The 22,616-nt window shown below is 40.5% G+C and overlaps 1 protein-coding gene across 5 annotated transcripts in view; it reads left to right on the top strand.

Moving 5' to 3' along the window:
* CARF (calcium responsive transcription factor) overlaps positions 1-16,547 on the top strand; it is a 70,758-nt gene extending 54,211 nt beyond the window's left edge. For 3 of the 5 annotated variants that reach the window (XM_007520489.3, XM_060194111.1, XM_060194110.1), the window contains 5 exons: positions 596-659; positions 6,096-6,226; positions 6,595-6,964; positions 11,860-12,024; positions 15,754-16,546. In XM_007520489.3, the coding sequence (XP_007520551.2) occupies positions 596-659; positions 6,096-6,226; positions 6,595-6,964; positions 11,860-11,975 (681 nt within the window). In that variant the 3' untranslated portion in view covers positions 11,976-12,024; positions 15,754-16,546. Of the gene's footprint in view, positions 1-595; positions 660-6,095; positions 6,227-6,594; positions 6,965-11,859; positions 12,025-15,753 lie in introns of all 5 variants that reach the window. The other 2 variants (XM_060194108.1, XM_060194109.1) reach the window with 1 other exon arrangement.
* The last annotated feature ends 6,069 nt before the right edge of the window (positions 16,548-22,616 follow it).

The following is a 22,616-nucleotide window of genomic DNA, read 5'->3' as shown; positions in this document are numbered from 1 at the left end:
TTTAAAAAAAGGAAAAAGTGGCCGCCAGGGATAATGGATTCGTAGTGCTGGCATTGAGCCCCAGCGATAATGCTGGTGGCTAAAGAAAAAAAAACAACAAACAACCTAATGGTGGGCCAGGAGGTGGGGCAGTGGATAAAGCACTGGACTCTCAAGCATGAGGTCCTTAGTTTAATTTCTGGCTGAACATGTACCAAAGTGATGTCTGGTTCTTTCTCTCTCTCTCTCTCTCTCCTCCTCCTTTCTCATGAATAAATTTTTAAAAAACTTTAAAATATCTAATGTTTCTATTGATGTGTATTTGCACTTTGAGAATGTGAATAAGTGAAGAGAATAATTACAGGACAAAACAAAAATGACATTCTGACTGAATAAAATACGATAGTTGTACTGGTGTTTGAAATATTTTTTCAGTGGCCCAGTGGATAAAGCATTAGATTGTCAAATATGAGGTCCTGAGTTCAATCCCCACTGTTGCTTGGGCCAGAGTGATGCTCTGGTTCTCTCCTCCTCTCTCCCATAAATAAATCTTCAAGAAAATGACTTTTTCACTAAAAATACTTTTATTCTACTGAAATAAATGTTTCCATTTCAGCTTCAGTGGACCACAGACAGTGGGAATATTCTCAGAGAAACTGTGACAGTAACATTCGCAGAAGGTAGGCAGTTTTTCTTTGCTTTTGCCAGAGCAGTGCTCTGCTCTAGTTGGGGTTGGGGTGGGGACTGAAGGAGCTGGGACCTTTGATGCCTAAGAAATGAGAGTCTTTTTTGCATGATCACAGTGCTATTTCTCTCACACAGAAGGTAGGCTGTCTTGAATGACTGTAAGTTATAAATAATACCAAAACTGGAAGACATTTGAGATATCTAATTATTAAGTTTTATGAATAAGAAAACCAAGACCTAGAGATACAAGAGTATTTATGTTATGATTTATCAAAATTAATTCCAAATGCTAAAAATTTCTCCTGTGAAAATATATCAGTCTTTAGAATATTTTAGTTATTTATTTGTTTGTTTATTGGATAGATAAAAAGAAATCTAGAGAGAAGGGAGAAAGAGAAAGAGAAAGAGAAAGAGACATCTGCAGCACTGCTTTACCACTAGTGAAGCTTCCTAGCTACAAGTTGGGACCAGAGGCTTGAACTCAGGTCTTTCGACATTGTAAAGTGTGCAGTCAACCAGGCATGCCACCACCTGGTGCCTTATATATTTATTTATATAAAAGAGAGAACCTGAACATGGGGCTGGCTGGGCCCAGTTGAGCATACGCATTACCAAGTGCACGAACCCAAGTAGAGGAACAGTGAAGCAGGTCTACAGGTCGGTCTCTCTCTCTCTGTCTCTGTCTCTCTCTCACCTTTTCCTCACTCTATTTCTCCCAAGATCACAGATATGAGCTGACTCTTATTTCTTTAAACACAGACACACACACACACCCACCCCTCTGTTTTTTTTCTATAGTCCTGCATTCTCTTCCTTTCTAAGTCACACCTACTACTTCTAAGTGTCCTACCTTTTTTTCCTCTTCTTTCTCTGGGTCCTGAAGAAATTGTAATTCAGAGCCCTCTGGTCATCTTCTTCTAACATTTCTCCCCCTCTGGGAGTATGAACCAAAATTCTTTTGGGGTTACATAAGGTGGAAGTTCTAGGTTCTTTAATTGCTTCTCTGTTGCATATGGGTGTTAGCAGGTTGATCCATAACCCCAGCCTGTATCTGTCTTTCCCTAGTGGGGTAGGGCTCTGAAGAGGTGAGGTTCTGGGGCACACTGGTGAGGTAGTCTGCCCAGGGAGTTCAGGATGAAATCATAGTAGCATCCAATTTGGTGGCTGAAAGGTTGTACAATATAAAGCAGGACAAAATAGTTAATAAACAGGAACCAAAAAGTAGGAGGAGAGCATATGAAAATATGGAATTTTAAAAGAAGCTAGCTAGGATGTCTATTGTAGGTATGTTCCTAGGGGCCCATCACTTTGGTAATTATTGCTAGAGCTTCATAGCTAACCTGCAGGTGGACTAAAAGTACTGTCTGGGAAGATGGTGTCAGAGTTGAGAATAGGAAGAGTAAGCTGGATCAGGGCAGAGAGTATCTATCAGACTTGAAGAAAATATAGAAATATAATTAGCTGTTTACCCCATTGATCTGACCTAGGGCCCGTGTATATTCATATTTAGCACAGAAGCCTGCGTAACTTCCAAGTTAGTCTTCCCTGTCAGTCTGTGTAGTCCATGGTCACAGCTGGGAACATTCTAGGTTGTACTCATTTCAGAACCAGTCTTCCTTGAGTAGGATGGCCCAGCCTGCCTTCAAAGAGTGGGGGCAGTCCAGACCATTGCTAGTTCATAGTGAGGGTGCAGTACTGAAGAAACCTAGAAGAGGGCTTATAATGATACTTCTGATGGGAATGACCAGTGATGGTGGAGAGGGCACTATTCGAGGTGTAGGCCCATTGTATCTGTGGGGGAATCCAAGGATGCCCTGACTAGGGGCCCAGGTGCTGGCCTGGCAGTGACTAAAAGCACCATCATTAAGTGAGCCTGACTTCAAGTCTTTTTTTATTTTATTTTATTTCTTTATTGGAGAATTAATGTTTTACATTCAACAGTAAATACAATAGTTTATACATGCATAACATTCCCCAGTTTCCCATATAACAATACAACCCCCACTAGGTCCTCTATCATCCTTCATGGACCTGTATTCTCCCCACTCACCCACCCCAGAGTCTTTTACTTTGGTGTGATATGCCAATTCCATTTCAGGTTCTATTTGTGTTTTCTTTTCTGATCTTGTTTTTCAACTTCTGCCTGAGAGTGAGATCATCCCATATTCATCCTTCTGTTTCTGACTTATTTCACTTAACATGAATTTTTCAAGGTCTATCCAAGATTGGCTGAAACCGGTGAAGTCACCATTTTTTACAGCTGAGTAGTATTCCATTGTGTATATATACCACAACTTGCTCAGCCACTCATCTGTTGTTGGACACCTGGGTTGCTTCCAGGTTTTGGCTATTACAAATTGTGCTGCCAAGAACATATGTGTACACAGATCTGTTTGGATGGATGTGTTGGGTTCCTTAGGATATATCCCCAGGAGAGGAATTGCAGGGTCATAGGGTAGGCCCATTTCTAGCCTTCTGAGAGTTTTCCAGACTGTTCTCCACAGAGGTTGGATCAATCTACATTCCCACCAGCAGTGTAGGAGGGTTCCTTTGACCCCCACACCCTCTCCAGCATTTGCTGCTGTTACCTTTTCTGATGTATTACATTCTCACAGGAGTGAAGTGGTATCTTATTGTTGTCTTTATGACTTCAAGTCTTTAAAAACACTTAGAGGGGAGTCGGGCTGTAGCGCAGTGGGTTAAGCGCAGGTGGCGCAAAGCACAAGGACCGGCATAAGGATCCCAGTTTGAACCCCGGCTCCCCACCTGCAGGGGAGTCGCTTCACAGGCGGTGAAGCAGGTCTGCAGGTGTCTATCTTTCTCTCCTCCTCTCTGTCTTCCCCTCCTCTCTCCATTTCTCTGTTTCTCTCTGTCCTATCCAACAATGACAACAACAATAATAACTACAACAATAAAAAACAAAAAAACAAAAAAAAATAACACTTAGAAAAAATTATTGCCACTAGGGTTATTACTGGGGCACAGTGCCTATATGAAAAACCCACTACCATTTTTCCCTTTTTCTTTTTCTGTTAGTTTCCTCTTCTTCTTTTTCCTAATAGGACAGAGAGAAATTGAAAGAAGTGGGGGGCAGGCAGTGGCACACTTTAAGCATTACAGTGCTTAAAGGACCCAGTTCAAGCCCATGGTTCCCGTCTGGAAAAGCTTCACAAGTAGTTAAGCAGGGCTGCATGTGTCTCTCTGTCTCTTATCCTATCTTCTCTTCCCCTTCTCAATTTCTTTGTCTCTATCCAATAATAAATAAATAAAAATTAAAAAGAAAATATTAAATGGTTATAATATGAAAATGCATTAAAAAGGAGAAAGTGAGAGGGTCAGGGGAGACTGGGAGAGAGAGACACTTGCGGACCTACTTCCCTACTTGTGGAGCTTCCCCTTGAGGTAGAAAGCGGGGCCTCAGACCCATGCCCTTGAGTATGGACATGTATGCCCTCAACTGGTGTACTACCACCTCCGGCCCAAGCATAGATTATGAAGTGCACAGTCAATGTTCTTCTTTTTTAAAAAAAACTTTTATTTTATTTTATTATTGGATAGAGACAGAGAGACATTGAGAGGGGAGGGGGAAGTAGAGAGGGAGAGACACCTACAGCCCTGCTTCACCACTTGTGAAGCTTTTCCCCCTGCAGGTGGGGACCAGGGGCTTGAACTTGGGTCGTTGCGCAATGTAATGTGTGTGCTGAACCAGGTGTGCCACCACCTGGCTCCTGTCAATGTTTTCTTATATGTATTTGCTATTTTCTGGTTTAACAACCATATCTTTGATCCACTTGGAGTTGACTTTTGTGTATGATGATATGTGGTGGTCTAGTTTCAGTTGTCTGCATGTTTCACCTCAGTTTTCCCAACACCATCTGTTGAAGAGACTTTCCTTTCTCCATTTAATGTTTTCAGCCTTCCTTGTCAAGCATTCATTGTTCATAGTTGTGGGGGCTTCTCATTCATTTTAATTTCTGCTAGAAGTATAAAGACAGACAGAGAGAGAAAGTTTCCCAAGTGTCAGTGTTCTCATGTGGTCCCAGAGTTCAAACTTGAACACTCTACATAGAAAAGTTCATGCCCCAGGGGCCAGGTGGTAGTGCAGTGGGTTAAGCTATATGGCATGAGGCACAAAGACTTGGGTAAGGATCGAGATTCGAGCCCCCTGCTCCCCACCTGCAGAGGGGTCACTTCATAAGCAGTGAGCAGATATGCAAGTGTCTATTTTTCTCTCCCCCTCCTCTCTCCATTTCTCTCTGTCCTATCCAACAACGACGACATCAGTAACAATACCAATAATCACCAAAACAAAATAAGGGCAACAAAAGGGGAAAAAAATGGCCTCCAGGAGAAGTGGATTCGGCACCCGAGCCCCAGCAATAACCCTGGAGGAAAAAAAAAAGTTTATGCCCCAACAGGTCAACAAACTCCTGTTCTTAGAAATGTATTTATTTTTTGTTTTTTTTAAAGTCTTTCTTATTTATTTACTTATTTATTCCCTTTTGTTGCCCTTGTTGTTTTACTGCTGTAGTTATTATTGTTACTCATGTCGGCATTCTTGGATAGGACAGAGAGAAATGGAGAGAGATGGGGAAGAGAAAGATAGACACCTGCAGACCTGCTTCACCCCCTGTGAAACGACTCCCCTGGGGAACAGGGGGCTCGAACTGGGATCCTTACGCTGGTCATTGTGCTTTGCACCACGTGCACTTAACCTGCTGTGCTATCTACCACCAGACTCCCCCGTTTTTGTTTTTGTTTTAAGATTTTATTTATTCATGAGAAAGATACAAGGAGAGAGAGAACCAGCCATCACTCATGTACATGTATTGCCATTGAATTCAGGACCTCATGCTTGAGAGTCCAGTGCCTTACCCACTGTGCCACCTCTCTGACCACGGACTGTATATATTTTCAAAACTCCCTTAGCAATCAGAATAGTATGCCAGATAACTTAGTGTTTTTCAGATCTAATAAGTAGACTCTTAATAGTGTACTGGATAACTTAAGGTCTTTTTCAGATCTTTGGCCTGAGATTTCTTTTTTTTATTTTTTAAATATTTATTTATTCCCTTTTGTTGCCCTTGTTGTTTTATTGTTGTAGTTATTATTGATGTCATTATTGTTGGATAGGACGGAGAGAAATGGAGAGAGGAGGGGAAGGCAGAGAGGAGGAGAGAAAGATAGACACCTGCAGACCTGCTTCACTGCTTGTGAAGTGATGCCCCTGCAGGTGAGGAGCTGGGGGCTTGAACCAGGATCCTTAGGCTGGCCCTTGCACTTTCTGCCACCTGCGCTTAACCTGCTGCGCTACCGCCCGACTCCTGGCCAGAGATTTCTATTGCCATTTTGGAGTAAGAGATTTAATAAATTGTAGTAATTTTGAAGCCATGAATATTGATTTAATAGTTGATTTTTATATAATTTAGGAAATTCACCAGGAGAACCAATTACCAACAAAGTAGAAACAAATCAGACACGGGGGTCTTTGTCTCCAGAGTCAACACACTTGCTTTCTTCTCTTTCCTCATTTCAGCCTAAAATATTTACACAGCTCCAGGTAGGTACCCAGCGAAATAATCAAATTTGAGGATCATTACTTTTTCTTCAGTCTCTACTCATAGAGATCTTACCAGATTGTTTTTAGAATTATAATTATCAGAGATGTTTTATTATTAATTTCCTGGCTTTTTATGTCTTGATTTAAGATGATCATTTAAACAGTGTCGTAAAGGTTTGGGCTAATTTGCATGCAATAAGATTTAGCTGTACTATTTTTCCTTGTTTCTGTTCTTAGCTAATATTTGTTATTAAGTACACTCATGCCTTATTTCATGTTTGTGTCAAAAGAATAATATATCCTATGAGAAAAATTATACATAGTAAAATCAAACATTTTGATGTATGTAACTCTTCTTGGTTTAAAAGGGTTTACAGTTGCACCCAAGATTCGCCTCTCCTGATGGGTCACCACCTCTGATATCAGTAAATAATCACCCCTCCTCCAGCCCTTCAAGACTTCTGAATTCAATAGGAAGTGCTATAATGAATAATAATCAACTACTGCTTGGTCAGAGTCATAGCCTTCAAACAGATCCATGCCTAACCCCAAACAATACTACTACCTCTACTATGGATAACCTTCCAGGACCAGCTCAAAATCTAGTTGCAATGGATCAGTTGGTGGAAGTGGAAGACATTGAGGATGCAGAAAACCTCGGAGGGAGTGTTCATCAGATTCTGTTGGGAGAGGTGCAGACCATTCCAATACAGATTATAGACAACCACCCAGCTCTTAGTGAGTTAAAATCAACTCATGATTTTATTTCTTTAAACCTTTTGTGGGCTAGTATCACTATTGTACTGCAGAAAAATGTTATTATTTCTACTCAGTGGGTTTATACCATTTAAAGTAAGAAACCATGAGATGGGGTAGCATGGGTTTAATAACTTTTAGACCATTTTAAATTGCTCACTCCCTAATTACCTAGTTTTCCATGGAACATCTGTGGTGATGTGAAAAATCAGGGCAGTCTTTTTATTTTTATTTTATTTACAGTTTTAATTTTTAAATTATCTATTTATTTGTTGGATAGAGACAGCAGGAAATGGAGAGAGGAGGGGTGATAGGGAGAGAGACAGAGAGACATCTGCTGCCCTGCTTCACTGCTTATGAAACTTTCCCCCGTAGGTGGGGACCTTGGGCTTGAACCTGGGTCCTTGCACATTGTAACATGTGTGCTCAACAAGGTATGCCACCCCCCGGCCCCCAGGGCAGTCTTTTTTGGACTGTATGAAGATAACAAAAAATTAAAAGGGTTATAATGTAGAGGTTATAATGAAAAAAAAGGGTTATAATGTAGAGGTTATAATGGGGAAATGACTCAGACATAAAGAAAATCATATTAGGAAGTAGTTTGAAATGAATGCCAAGAGGAAGATTCTGAATTATTGACCTAAATGTTGAGTTCTATGGAAAGTGAAAGGTAACTATTGACAGTAAAACTTGGAAGCCAAGGCTTAATTTAAAACCTTACTACCAGGGAGTCGGGCGGTAGCGCAGTGGGTTAAGCGCAGGTGGCGCAAAGACCGGCGTAAGGATCCGGGTTCCAGCCCCCGACTCCCCACCTGCAGGGGAGTCACTTCACAGGCGGTGAAGCAGGTCTGCAGGTGTCTATCTTTCTCTCCCCCTCTCTGTCTTACCCTCCTCTCTCCATTTCTCTCTGTCCTATCCAATAACAACAACAATAATAACTACAACAACAATAAAAAAAGACAACAAGGGCAACAAAAGGGAAAATAAATAAATAAAACCTTACTACCTTACTTTGTAATGAACCTAGTCAGCAGACTAATAATCTGTAAATTAGTTTCTGCGTAATCTGTGTCACTTATTCTGTTTGTCCTGGGTTGTGCATTTTTGGGGGACAGATTGGTAAAAGCTGTGTGTGTGTGTGTGTGTGTGTTAGAGAGGCCTTATAACTGTGTGTTTCCATTTCTCCTGGGCTTTTTCACTCCATTTCAGTTATAGAGAAGGAAGGGAGAAAAAGAAAAGAAAAAGAGGCCAGGCAGTGGCAAACTTGGTTAAGCACACACATTACAGTGAACAAGGTTCAAGCCCCTGGCCCCCACATGCAGGGGGAAAGCTTCACAAGTGGTGAAGCAGGGCTACAGATGTCTCTCTGTCTCTTTCCCTCCTACCTCTTCCTTCCCTCTGAATTTCTCTCTTTCTCTATCCAATAATAAATAAAATTTAAGAAATTAAAGAGAGAGGGAGGGGATCGGGCGGTGGAGCAGTGGGTTAAGCGCATGTGGCGCAGAGCGCAGGGACTGGTTTAAGGATTCCAGTTTGAGCCCCCGGCTCCCCACCTGCAGGGGAGTCGCTTCACAGGCGGTGAAGCAGGTCTGCAGGTGTCTATCTTCCTCTCCCCCTCTCTGTCTTCCCCTCCTCTCTCCATTTCTCTCTGTCCTATGCAACAATGAACAACATCAACAATGGCAATAATAATGACCACAGCGAGGCTACAACAACAAGGGCAACAAAACAGGGAAAAAAATGGCCTCCAGAAGCGGTGGATTCATGGTGCAGGCACTGAGCCCAGCAATAACCCTGGAGGGGGAAAAAAAAAGAGAGAGAGAGAGAGGGAGAGACACAATAGCACTGCTCCATCATTCCTGAAGTTTCCCGCTGTGCCTTGGTGTTCTTTGTGGTGCCATGGTCCCATTCTGGGACTTTGCGTATGATAAAGCATGTACCCTACCAGGAGATCTCTCTCTTGGGTCTGCAGTTTGCTTTGAATAACAAAAATCATTCTAGAAATTGAAATAGTCTTTCAAGCATCTGGAAGATAGTTCATACAGTTGGGTGCATGCCTTGTCATACTCAGCAGCCTGGGTCTGAGCTGTACCACTGACTGACTGTGCCAGAGCAAGCTCCAGTGCTGTAGTGTATCTCCGTGTCTTTCTCTCTCTGTCCCCTTTTCTATCTGAAGTAAAACTGGCCTTGGAGCAGTGACTCACATATGTATGAGGCCCCAGCACTGCAAATCAGTCTACTAATTAAAGAGATCATTCTCAGGAGTCGGGCTGTAGTGCAGCGGGTTAAGCGCAGGTGGCGCAAAGCACAAGGACCGGCATAAGGATCCTGGTTCGAACCCCAGCTCCCCACCTGCAGGGGAGTCGCTTCACAGGCGGTGAAGCAGGTCTGCAGGTGTCTATCTTTCTCTCCTCCTCTCTCCATTTCTCTCTGTCCTATCCAACGACGACAACAACAATAATAATGACAATAAAACAACAAGGGCAACAAAAGGGAATAAATAAATTAAATAAATATTTTTAAAAAAAAAAAGAGATCATTCTTAGAACATACAGGGTATTTTCCCTCCATTCTTTAAAATATGTGATTGGGGCCAAGTGGTGGTGCATCTGGCTGAGTGCACATGCTACACTACGCAAGGACCCCGGTTCATGGCCCCGTTCCCCCCTGCAGGAGGAAAGCTTCACAAGTGGTGAAGCAGGGCTGTGGGTGTCTCTTTGTCTCTCTTCCTCTCTGTCACCCCCTTTCCTCTCAGTATCTAGCTGTCTCTATCAGATAAATAAAGATAATAAAATTTTTTTAAATGTTAAACATTATTTGTTCATATTTTTTACTATTTATTGAATATAGACAAAAATTGAGAGGGAAGGAGGAGATAGAGAGGAAGAGAGAAACATCTGCCACACTGCTTCACTACAGATGGAGCTGTCCTCATGCAGGTGGGGACTGGGGCTTTGAACCAGGGTCCTTGGGCACCATAGCTGGTCTGCTTAATCTGTTGCACTATCTCCCAGCTCCCTCTATTCAGATATGATCTCCTTAATTTTTATTTTCTATTGAAAAATCTATAATCCTGAGAGAGAGAGAGAGTAAGATATAGACCCTAGGCATCCTACTGTCCACAGCAGTGCTTGCTGGTATGTGACACAAAAATCAATTTGTTCATAAGTAGTTTGAATTTAGAATGGTAAATGCATTGTGACATATTTCAAATAAGTGAACACGTAGCTTATTTACCCAAGTCAGAGATTATAATTGGAGATGTGGCATATACTTTTCTTTTTAATTTTTTTATTATCTTTATTTATTGGATATAGACAGCTAGAAATTGAGAGGAAGGGGGAGATAGAGAGAGAGAGATAGAGAGACACCTGCAGCACTGCTTCACCACTTGTGAAGCTTTCATCCTGCTGGTGGGGACCGGGGTCTTGAACCCAGGTCCTTGCGCACTGTAACACTTGTGCTCAACAAGGTGCGCCACCACCTGGCCCTAGCATATTATTTTCTAATGTACGTGTGTGGTGTTTCTTTAATGAGAAAACGTTTTCCTCTATATATATCACATATGGCAACTACATGGGAATGGTAGCACAGCTGTGAGTTTATTATTTTTTTTTAATATTTATTTTCCCTTTTTGTTGCCCTTGTTTTTTTTTTTACTGTTGTTGTAGTTACTATTGTTGTAGTTATTATTGTCATCATTGTTAGATAGGACAAAGAGAAATGGAGAGAGGAGGGGAAGACAGAGGGGGAGAGAAAGATAGATACCTGCAGACTTGCTTCACCTGTGAAGCAACTCCCCTGCAGGTGGAAATTATTTCATATTTAAACTTGATTGCTTAAAAAATATGTATACATAAAATTCAGGAAGTTTCTCATTATTTGGAAACTGCTTACTTTGCAAAGATCAGGCATGTGTATTATAAACTCACAGCTGTGGTAGTTGGCTGGTAGCACAGCAGGTTAAGCACACGTGGCGCAAAGCGCAAGGACCAGTATAAGCATCCAGGTTTGAGCCCCCGGCTCCCCACCTGCAGGGGAGTCGCTTCACAGGCGGTGAAGCAGGTCTGCAGGTGTCTATCTTCCTCTCCCCCTCTCTGTCTTCCCCTCCTCTCTCCATTTCTCTCTGTCCTATCTAACAACGACAACAACAATAATAACTACAACAATAAAACAACAATGGCAACAAAAAGGGAATAAATAAATAAATATAAAAAAATTTAAAAAATAGTTTGGGAGAGCTGAGAAAATGTTTTTGAAGAGGTAGCACATCTTTTGAAATCCGACGGGTGGAATTAAAGTAGGTAAAGAATGTTGACAAGAGTTTTTTAGGCAAAGAGGACTTTTTTTTTTTAAGATCTTATTTATTTCTTCATGAGGAAGATTGAAGGAGAAGATAAAGAACCAGACATCACTCTGGTAAGTGTGCTGCAGGGGATTGAACTTAGAACCTCATGCTTGCGAGTCCAATGCCTTATTAACTACGCTACCTCCCGGGCCACCAAAGAGGACTTTTATATATGAAGATATCTTTTTGTTTTGATCACAGAATTGGGATTAAAGCTTTTTATCTTTAGCCTATGAAACTTTTATTATTATTATTATCTTTATTTATTTATTGAATAGAGACAGTCAGAAATCGAAAGGGAAGAGAGTGATAGAGAGGGTGAGAGACAGAGACAGCATACCAAGGGAATTTAATACACATGACTAGTAAGATTGTCAGAAGCACTGAGTCATCAAATTCATAAACTGTTTTTCTAACATATTTGGATCTTTCTTTGTACTTCTATTTTTTCTTTACCTTTGAATTTATATACTTGTAAAGATTCCATCTGTGTGTTAATCTCTAGTATATTTTATGTTTGTTTTTAAAGTTGAAGAAAATTCAGAAGGTGCCATTTCTGTGAACCAAGTTAAGCAAGAACCCAAAGAATCTGTTTTGTCTATGGAAGCAAAAAAATTGGACTGTAAGAAGTTACCTGCTACATAACTTATTGAAACTTTTTGTAATTTACAACTCTGATGTCTTAGAAAAGAAGGTGAATATTGTTAAAGTGCAGCGCTGTCATAAGTGGACTGAAGATTGGTTTGATGGCAACTGATTTAAAATTGACATGTTTGTTGACAATTCCCTGTTTAAGAGATAATTTATGTCTCTTATTTTGTATAGTTATGTTTTTTTGGTTATCTGATAAGGTCAGTATTTGAAATGATTATCTGACCTTCTCCATGTCTGAACACAAATACTCAGCTAAGTCATCTAGAAATATTCAGTGTTGGTTCTTAAAAGGCAAAAAAGGGGGGTCAGGCGGTAGCGCAGTGGGTTAAGTGCACGTGGCGCAAAGTGCAAGGACCGGTGTAAGGATCCCAGTTCGAGCCCCCCGGCTTCCCACCTGCAGGGGAGTCGCTTCACAGATGGTGAAGCAGGTCTGCAGGTGTCTATCCTCTCCCCCTCTCTGTCTTCTCCTCCTCTCTCGATTTCTCTCTGTCCTATCCAACAACGAATGACATCAACAACAACAATAATAACTACAACAAGGTTACAACTAGGGCAACAAAGGGGGAGAGGCAAAAAAGAACAAGAGAAGCAGTGTGAGAGTGAACATTTTAAAGTGTAGAATTTTTTTTAATTTGGAGTTAGGAATATGTCACATTTGCAAAGATAAAACAATAGATTTTATATCATGATATAAGACCTGTTAGACCTATGGAAAATATAGGTGCATTTTAGCTTCTTCCCTTTTATACTTATAATTACATACTCAGAACATACTAGTATTCATCTAAAAGAAATTGAAAATGTTTATAAGTACCAAGAATTTTAACTTGTATTAATCTGGTAAACAATACAAATCAACTTGTATTTCGTGAATTTACATTGTATCCTTGGTAAAACACTGCTCATGGATAGGAAGATAGAAGCATTAAGAGAATCAGAAAGAAAAATAGAATTAGCTAGCCATTATAGATTTAGAGAACTTTTTGATATCAACAGATGGATCCTTCCCCGTCCACCATTTTATATTAAAGATTCAACTCTTAGTATAAGAGAGTTTTGGAGGGCATGCCTGCCCAGTGGCACACCCACCTGGTTAAGCATATATATCACATGTGCAAGGACCCAGGTTCAAGCCCTGGCTCCCCACCTGCAGGTGAAGCAGGTTCATAGTTTTCTTTCTTCCCCCACAACCCCCATCTCCCCTCTTAACTTCTCTCTCTTCTGTCAAATGAAATAGAAAGAAAAAACATGACCCGTGGGAATGGTAGATTCTTGGTGGCGAAATTGAGCCCCAGAGATAACTCTTGTATCAGTTAAAAAAAAAAAAAAAAGAGGAGAAAGGAAGGAAGAAAGAAACAGAGAAAGAAAGAAAGAAAGAAAGAAAGAAAGAAAGAAAGAAAGAAAGGAAGGAGTTTGAGGGCCAGCAAAATAGCTTCAGTTGAATGAACCCAGACCCCAGCACATGCTATGATCTCTTTTACTCTCTCTGCCTCTCTGTCTCTATCTAAAAAAGAAAAGAAGAAGGAGAGTAGGAAGGAAGAAAGACCCCTGAAGGGTCTGAGTTGTATTTACTTTTCTATGCCAGAGTCCTTACATTAGCTGATGGCATTGCAGCTATTATATTGCAAGGTGAGTACTTACAGTTTAAAATGATTTTATATTGAAAACAACTTACGTGCTATACTTGCTTGTTAAATAAGTGCACCCACTTCAAATTCTGGATAAGTGCTCATCTGTATATTCAGCTTCTTTATGAAGACATCAACCCAAAGGTTTTCCCCTCCAGTAATTACTTGTAGGTATATTTGAAACTTTATTTTTAAATAATAAAGGTTTCAAATGGATATTAATGTTTAATATTCAAAGCATTCAGAATGTAATATAACATGTGTCCTTTATACTTTCCATAAATGAGTCATTTTTGCCTTTTCTAAGTCTAACCTTCCACTCAAAATTCAATTGAATAGTTTTAGGTATATAGAACTAAATATAAAGCATTTTTAATTTAATTTATTATTATTTTTTTTACCAGAGCAATTACTTATCAGCTCTGGCTTATGGTGGTTTGGGGAATTGAACCTGGGACTTTAGATCCTCAGGCATGAGAATTTCTTTGCATAACCACTATGTTATCTACCCCTCCCCATCCTTATAAAAGCATTGTTACAGTAGGAATGGCTGGGATTCTAAAATTCCTCGATCTTTAGATTTAGACCCTTATTATTATAATATAAATTGTTTATATCTGTTTAATACAATTAATGTTCAGTTATATACATTAGTTTCAATATAATGACTTTCTTAAGAATTAAAAATATTTGATGTCATGATTGATAAAGGCAGGTTGACAAATGTGATTATGTTATGCTAAGTTACATACAAGTTTTTGTTACTTAACAGATTTCTCTTAGTCTATGTGTACTTCAAAGGATATTTCCATGATAATTTATAATTTAGTATTGCATTATAGGTAATATTTCCCCACTTCTAGTTTTTTTTTTTTTTCCTCCAGGGTTATTGCTGGGCTCGGTGCCTGCACCATGAATCCACCGCTCCTGGAGGCCTTTTTTCCTCCTTTTTGTTGCCCTAGTTGTTGCAGCCTTGTTGCGGTTATTATTGCCATTGTTGACGTTGCTTTGTTGTTGGATAGGACAGAGAGAAATGGAGAGAGGAGGGGAAGACAGAGAGAGAGGGGAGAGAAAGATAGACACCTGCAGACCTGCTTCACCGCCCGTGAAGCAACTCCCCTGCAGGTGGGGAGCCGGGGCTCGAACCGGGATCCTTACTCAGGTCCCTGCGCTTTGCGACACGTGCGCTTAACCCACTGCGCCACTGCCCGACTCCCCCCCACTTCTAGTTTTTATGGAATAATTTTAAAAGATTTTAAACAACAGATCTTTCAATAGTGATATTGAAATCTTTCAATAGTGATAAAGGCTAATTATTGGATAGCTCACCAATTGATCTGTTTTCTTTTGAAAACTTTACTTTTTGAATGTTGAGTTACTACATAGAATCACATGCTAGGGTACAAGCTCTAGTTAGTCACCTCTGGGAATGGAAGATGTCAGTGGATTCAGACTTCGAGACTAGAACATTGTTTAAAAATATTCCAGTGATTCTATTTTATGTGGATGTTTCTTTAGAAACTGTTTTTTTATATTTATTTATTTTCCCTTTTGTTGCCCTTTTTATTGTTGTTGTAGTTATTATTGTTGGTATTATTGATGTCGTTATTAGATAGGACAGAGAGAAATGGAGAGAGGAGGGGAAGACAGAAAGTGGGAGAGAAAGACAACTGCAGACCTGCTTCACTGCTTGTGAAGTGACTCCCCTGCAGGTGGGTAGCCAGGGGCTCGAACTGGGATCCTTACACCAGTCCTTGTGCTTTTTTTTTTTTTTTTTTTTAATATTTATTAATGAGAAAGGAGGAGAGAAAGAACCAGACACCACTCTGGTCCATGTGTTTTTTTTTTTTTTTAACCCCAAGGACAGAAAGTCATTACGCATCTTCCTTATAAATAAAAAACAAAAGGAAAAAAATACCACCTAGAAAGGTTTAAACCCAGGGTGGGAGTATAGCATAATAGTTATGCAGCAATTTTCATGCCTGAAGCTCTCAAGTCCCAGGCTCTACCCCCCACCCCCCACCCCAATTGCCATAAGCCAGAGCTGAGAAGTACTCTGGTAAAATAAATAAATAAATAAATAATAAGGAAGAAAGAAGGAAAGGTTTAAACCCCTAATTGTATACTCTTTTGGTTTTTAGGTAGAAACTGGAACTATCAGTATTTTCATGTAAGTATTTCAATGAGTAGCTCTTTAACAATGGTTTCTAAATTAGTTTTAAACAATTTATTTGTCATCTAGATGCATGTTTAGTTACAATATACCAGTATCATATTTTAAAGGTGCTTTGTTTAAAATGTATATTTACATATTTTAAATATACAACTATTTTTTAAATGCAAAAGTGCATTACACCTTTTTTCCCTGGTATCTATCTTTGGCATTCTCCTAAAAACTCTACAACAAAGTCTGACAAATGCTCATTTGTGTCATATATTACAAGATGTGTTATCTGTAGTAGTGAGTTGGACATTAAAATAAGCAATCAGAAATGCTTAACTATAACTGAGTTTATATCTTCTTAGTAGTTTTCATGTCCCAAGCCTCTGAGTGAACTCTGTATATACCTAGACCTATATAATGAAAAACACAGCCATGTGGACCTTTCTCTCAGTGGTGATTTTCAATGTGATCAGGCAACATATGTAAAAAATAAAGCTTTTCTGTCCTACATAAGATAAATGTTTTCTAAAACTCAAAAATTTTTAAAAATTTTTGGAATTTGATCTTGCATTAGAGCTTCTAATTTTTAGACTGACTTACCAGCTTGTGTTTTTATATATATGTATATTGTCAAAATACAATTAATCATGTAAGTATGACAAACATATTTAAAAAGTTTTTAAATATCTGTGTATATATTACAATTTAATGTACAGTGTCCTTGTTATAATGTATTTTTTTCATTAAAAATTTTGTGTAATTTTTCTTAAACTTGTTAGTTTTATTTTTATAATTTTTTATAGATAATGGTAGTTTTATTTATCTTGAAGATACTGAATAAATACTTTAAAACCTAAAAGATTTTGGCTACAGATTTATATTCAGTATTTTACCTGAAAGGTTTTAAACTTATCTGCCAGTAACTCCTGTTAACATTACATTTGGATAAATATAAAAATACACACACACACACACACACACACACACACACACACACACTTAGTACTCCAAGTTAATCAGCCATAATTTTGTAAAGATTTATTGATATTTTTTCTATGCAAAGATGTGTCATGAATTTTCCACACATATATTCTGAATTTCAGTGCCTGCATAACTCCACTATTTGTGGGGTTTTAAAAAAAACCTTTACTTACTTCCCTCCCTTCTTCCTTCTTCCTTTTTTAATTTTTTTTGCCTCCAGGGTTATCACTGGGGTTCAGTGCCTGCACCATGAATCCACTGCTCCTGGAGGCCATTTCCCCCCCATTTTTGTTGCCTTTGTTGTTGTTATTATTGTTATTGTTGTTGTTGTATAGGACAGAGAGATCGAGAGAGGAAGGGAACCACAGAGAGGGGGAGAGAAAGACACCTGCAGACCTGCTTCACTGCTTGTGAAGTGACCCCCCTGCAGGTGGGGAGCCGGGGTCTCTAACTGGGATCCTGGAGCTGGTCCTTGTGCTTCTCCCACTGTGCCACCACTCGGCCCCTTTTCTTTCTTTTTTATTAGTGATTTAATAATGACCAACAAGATTGTGGGATAAGAGAGGTATAATTCCACACAATTCTCACCATCAGAGTTTTACATCCCCTCCCCTCCACTGGAAGCTTTCCTATTCTGGGAGTATGGACCAAAGATCTTTATGGGGTGCAGAAGGTGGGAGGTCTGGCTTCTGTAATTGCTTCTCCAATAGATATGGGCAATGACAAATGGATGGATCCATAACCCCAGCCTGTCTCTGTCTTTCCTTAGTGGGGCAGAGCTTTGGGGAGGTCATTTACCCAGGCAAGTCAGGTTGGCATCATAGCCCCTTCCTTCCTTCCTTCCTTCCTTCCTTCCTTCCTTCCTTCCTTCCTTCCTTCCTTCCTTTTTTCCTTCCTTTTTTCCTTCCCCCCTCCCTCCCTTCCTTCCTTCCTTCCTTCTTTTTTATTGCCACCAGGGTTATCTCTGGGGCTTAGTGCCAGCACTATTAACACTACTAACTCACCCATCTCAGCAACCATTCTTTACTTTTTTTTTTCCTATTTTATTTGACAGGACAGGATGGGGGAGATAAAGAGGGAAAGATAGACACCTGCAGGGAGTCGGCCAGTAGCACAGCCGGTTAAGCACCAGTGGTGCAAAGCACAAGGACTGGCGTAAAGATCCCGGTTTGAGCCCCCAGCTCCCCACCTGCAGTGGCATCGCTTCACAGGCAGGTCTGTCTTTCTCTCCCCCGTCTTCCCTTCCTCTCTACATTTCTCTCTGTCCTATCAACAATGACTACAACAATAAAACAAGGGCAACAAAAGGGAATAAATAAATAAATAAATAAGATAGACACTTGCATATATGCTTTACCACTCATGAAGTGCCCCCACAAGGTGGAGAACAAGGGCTTGAGTGTTAACTGAATGCACCACTTCCTCCTCCACCCCCCCACACCCACCCCGTCATCTTCTCCTTTTCTTCCTCCTCCTCTTTGTTCTAAGATCGTCTTTGGGTGGGGAGCAGTGAGAGACAGAGATGGCAGGGGTAGTCAAGAAGGAAAGACAACTATAGAACAGCTCCACTACTTATGAAGCTTTTCCCCTGTAGATGAGGACCAAGGATGCAGTTGTGTACATTTCTTTCAGTCAGAGAATGCAAAATACAGTTCCACCAGCCCTCATTCTCCTTGGTTTGTCTTTAGTAGTTTGTCAACATATTAGGAATTGAATCCAAGGCCTCACTGGTCTTGTGCATGTAAGACAGGTACTGGAACACTGGACTGCCTCCAAAACCCTTGATTTTTCTTTTATAGTGAAAGACTGATTTCAGGGGACACAGTAACCTTGCATCTTTGTCTTGTAGTTTCATATTATAATAAAGCATAGTTGTGCATCAGGATGCATTACCCCATTTTGTGTATTGCTACATTTTAGTTGTATTCAGTGTCACTATTGGTATGGTTGGCTTCAAGAAATTTCTTTTCTTTTTTTTTCATTTTCTTATTATGTTTATTTATTGGACAGAGACAGCCAGAAATGGAGAGGAAGAGGGAGGGAGAGACGGAGAAACACCTGCAGCCCTGCTTCACCATTTGTGAAGTTTCCCCCTGCAGGTGGGGAAGAAATTAATTTTCTTTGTTCCATTCTTCTTTTCTGCTATCATTTAGTGTAGTTGATTTTCTTCTTCGTTATGTTTATTTTTAATGTATACTTGATCCAGACATAAAAATTCAGCTCAAAAACAGTGCCTTCCCCCCTTCTTTGATAGGGATGTGCAGAGGGAAGTTTCACTTCTTGTGAAACTTCTCCCCTGTAGGAACCCCCATTTGGTACACCAATAGTAAGAGATCTATGTGGAGAATGCAAAACACAACTCCGCCATGCCTACCTAATCTGCCCAAACTATTATCCTCACACAAGGTTTCATGAGCACTCTGCTGGGTGAACCACCTGCTAGCCTCCTCAGAAACATTACATTACCCAGGTGCAGGTTTTCATTTTTATTGAGAAAACGCTGCTGTTCAAGTGTGTAATTGTGTCAGGGGTATCATTTCACATCTCCACAAAGTATCTGTTAACATACTTCTCCCACCTTCAAAGCGCTATCTGCCTACACTGCAGGGCATTTGAGTCCTTTGCTGACAGAACAGGTGTCTGTGTTTCACCCTATCTTTCCTCTTGCTTTGTTTTAAACCCCACACATGAGTGAGATCACCTGGTATTTGTCTTTCTCTTTCTGACTTAATTCACTTACCATGATCACCTACAGTGCTGTCCATCTTGGAAGGAAGGTAAGAGTTCATTTTTATAAAAGGTGAGTAGTATTCTATAGTCAACTCAGCTTCTTATTAATCAATTTTGCCTCCACTACTGATTCATTAGCTGTCACTCTTGTTAATGATTGCATTGGTGCTTATACTGTATCTCTAACTTTTCTTATTCTACCTACAAGTACTGTTCCATCATTTCACATATGCTATACAAGTTAAGAATAGGATACACCTATTTTTTTTTCCTTCTGGTGACTACCATTATACACTTTATTTCTACTTATCACCCCCACACACAACTCATTGTTACTACTTGTACTTTAAATAATCAGCTGCTTTTAAAAAACATTTATAAGATAGAGACAAAGAAATCAAGAGGCTAGAGGAAGATACAGATTAAGAGAGAGACACCTGCAGCACTGCTTTGCCATTTATAAACCTTCCTCTCAAGCTGGGGACACAGCACAGTGGTTATTCAAAAAGACTCATGTGCCTGAGGCTCTGAGGTGCCAGGTTCAGTCCCCAGCCCCACCATAAGCCAGAGCCGAGCAGTGCTCTGATCTTAGTCTCTCTCTCTCTCTAAAAGAAAATAAAGAAAAACAATCTCTAGCTAAAAAATAAATAAGGGGGAGATTAAGGACTAGAACCTAGGTCCTTGTGCATTATAGCTCATGCACTCAACCTGGTGTCCCACTGCCTGGCCCCTAATCTACTGTTATTTATTCATTGCCTCCAGGGTTATTGCTGGGGCTTGGTGCCAGCACCACAAATCCACTGCTCCTAGAGGCTATTTTTCCCCCTTTTGTTGCCCTTGTTGTGGTTATTATTGATGTTGTTCATTGTTAGATAGGACAGAAAGAAATTTAAAGAGGGAGGACAGAGAGAAAGACAGACACCTGCAGACCTGCTTCACCGCCTGTGAAGTGACTCCCCTGCAGGTGGGGAACCGGGGGCTTGAACCTGGATCCTTATACCACTCCTTGTGCTTCGCACCACATGTGCTTAATCCCCTGTGCTACCAGCCGACCCCCAAGCTATTTTTTTTATTTTGCTTTTTGTTGCCCTTGTTTTTTATTGTCATAGTTGTTATTGTTATTGATGTCATTGTTGTTAGACAGGACAGAGAGAAATGGAGAGAGGAGGGGAAGACAGAGAAGAGGAGAGATAGACCTCCGAGAGCCTATTTTTCCCCCTTTTGTTGCCCTTGTTGTTTATCGTTGTTGTTATTATTGTTGTTGGATAGGACAGAGAGGCAAGCAGACCCTGAGCAATGGGTACAAGTCCCACCCCTTATCCTTGCAGCCTCTGCTTCTGTGATGTTAATTTCTGCTTCCAGCCTGCAGCCCCTAGAGAAGCCTGTACAGGGACCAGAATTTGTTCAGGGACCAGAATTCTTTAAGAGCACAAGCCCTTTCTTCCTTTCTTTCTTTCTTTCTTTCTTTCTTTCTTTCTTTTTTTTTTGCACAAGCCCTTTCATGGCCCATGAATGTTAATAAAATTCTTCCTTGTTGACTCCATCAACTGGCTCTGATTCTTGAACCCATAACAGCACCACCTTAAGCCAGAGCTGAGCAGTGCTCTGGCTCTCATGTTCTCTCTCTCTTTTAAAAATATTTTATTTATTTATTAATGAGGAAGATAAGAAGAGGGAGAGAGAGAGAGAGAACCAGACATTCATTCTGGCACATGTGCTGCCAGGGATTGAACTCAGGACCTCATGCTTGAGAGTCCAATGCTTTTATCCACTGCGCCACCTCCTAGACTATTCTCTTACTCTCTATTTTTAGTTGTCACCAGGGTTATTGCTGGGGCTCATTGCCTGCACTACAAACCCTCTGCTCCCGGCAGTTATTTTTTTCTTTCTATTCTTTATTTCTTAAAAAATTATTTATTGGGGGTCGGGCGGTGGCGCAGTGGGTTAAGCGCATGTGACGCAAAGCGCAGGGACCGGCGTAAGGATCCCGGTTCGAGCCCCGGCTCCCCACCTGCAGGGGAGTCGCTTCACAGGCGGTGAAGCAGGTCTGCAGGTGTCTATCTTTCTCTCCCCTCTCTCTCTGTCTTCCCCTCCTCTCTCCATTTCTCTCTGTCCTATCCAACAACAAAGCAACGTCAACAATGGCAATAATAACCGCAACGAGGCTGCAACAACTAGGGCAACAAAAAGGGGGAAAAATGGCCTCCAGGAGCGGTGGATTCATGGTGCAGGCACCGAGCCCAGCAATAACCCTGGAGGAAAAAAGAAAAAAATTATTTATTATCAAATAGAGACAGAAATTGAGAGGAGGAGTGATAGAACAGAGGCACCTACGGCTTTACTTTGCCACTTGTGGTGCTTTCCCCCTGTAGGTTGCGACCAGGGGCTTGAACCTAGGTCCTTGTGCACTGTAGTGTGTGCACTTAACCTGGTGCACCACCACCTGGCTCCTCTTTTTATTAGATAGAACAGAAAGAAATTGAGAGGGGACGGGGGGCGGGGGGTTAGGGAGAGAGAAAGACACCTGCTAACCTGCTTCATCACTTTTAAAGTGTGCTCCCCCATGGTGGTGGAGAATGGGGGCTTGAACCCAAGTCTTTGCACAAGGTAAGATGTTTGCTTAACTGGGTGTCCCACAACCTCTCTCCTCCCCACAAATAAATCTTTTTTTTAAAAAAAGAAATTGACAGATCCAGCTGGACATAGTTGAACTCGATGGTTGCATTTGTCACACTGAATACAGCTGATAACTATCTAACAACAGCAGAATACACATTCTTTTTAAGCCCATGTGGAATGCTTACCAAAAATAGACCACATTCTGGGTCATAAGTCACATATTAATAAATTTAAAAGAATAGAAACACAACATCTGTTCTTAAACCACAGTCAAGTTAAAGTAGAAATCAGTGAAGACTGGAGAGATAGCATAGTGGTTATGAAGAAAAAGGCCTTTGTGCTTGAGGCATCAGAGGTTCCTGGTTCGATCCCCAGCACCACCAGAAACCAGAGTTTAAATATACACTGGTAAAAAAAAAAAGAAAATAAAAGAAATCAATGACAGAAAAATAGCTAGGGAAAAATCTCCTAATACTTGGAGATTAGACTTGCACATTTGTAAATAATATA

The sequence above is a fragment of the Erinaceus europaeus genome, chromosome 7 (genome assembly GCF_950295315.1).
Source record: "Erinaceus europaeus chromosome 7, mEriEur2.1, whole genome shotgun sequence".
NCBI lineage: Eukaryota > Metazoa > Chordata > Mammalia > Eulipotyphla > Erinaceidae > Erinaceus > Erinaceus europaeus.
The sequence above is the reverse complement of the archived record's forward strand: the minus strand, read 5'-3'. Positions and strand labels throughout refer to the sequence as shown.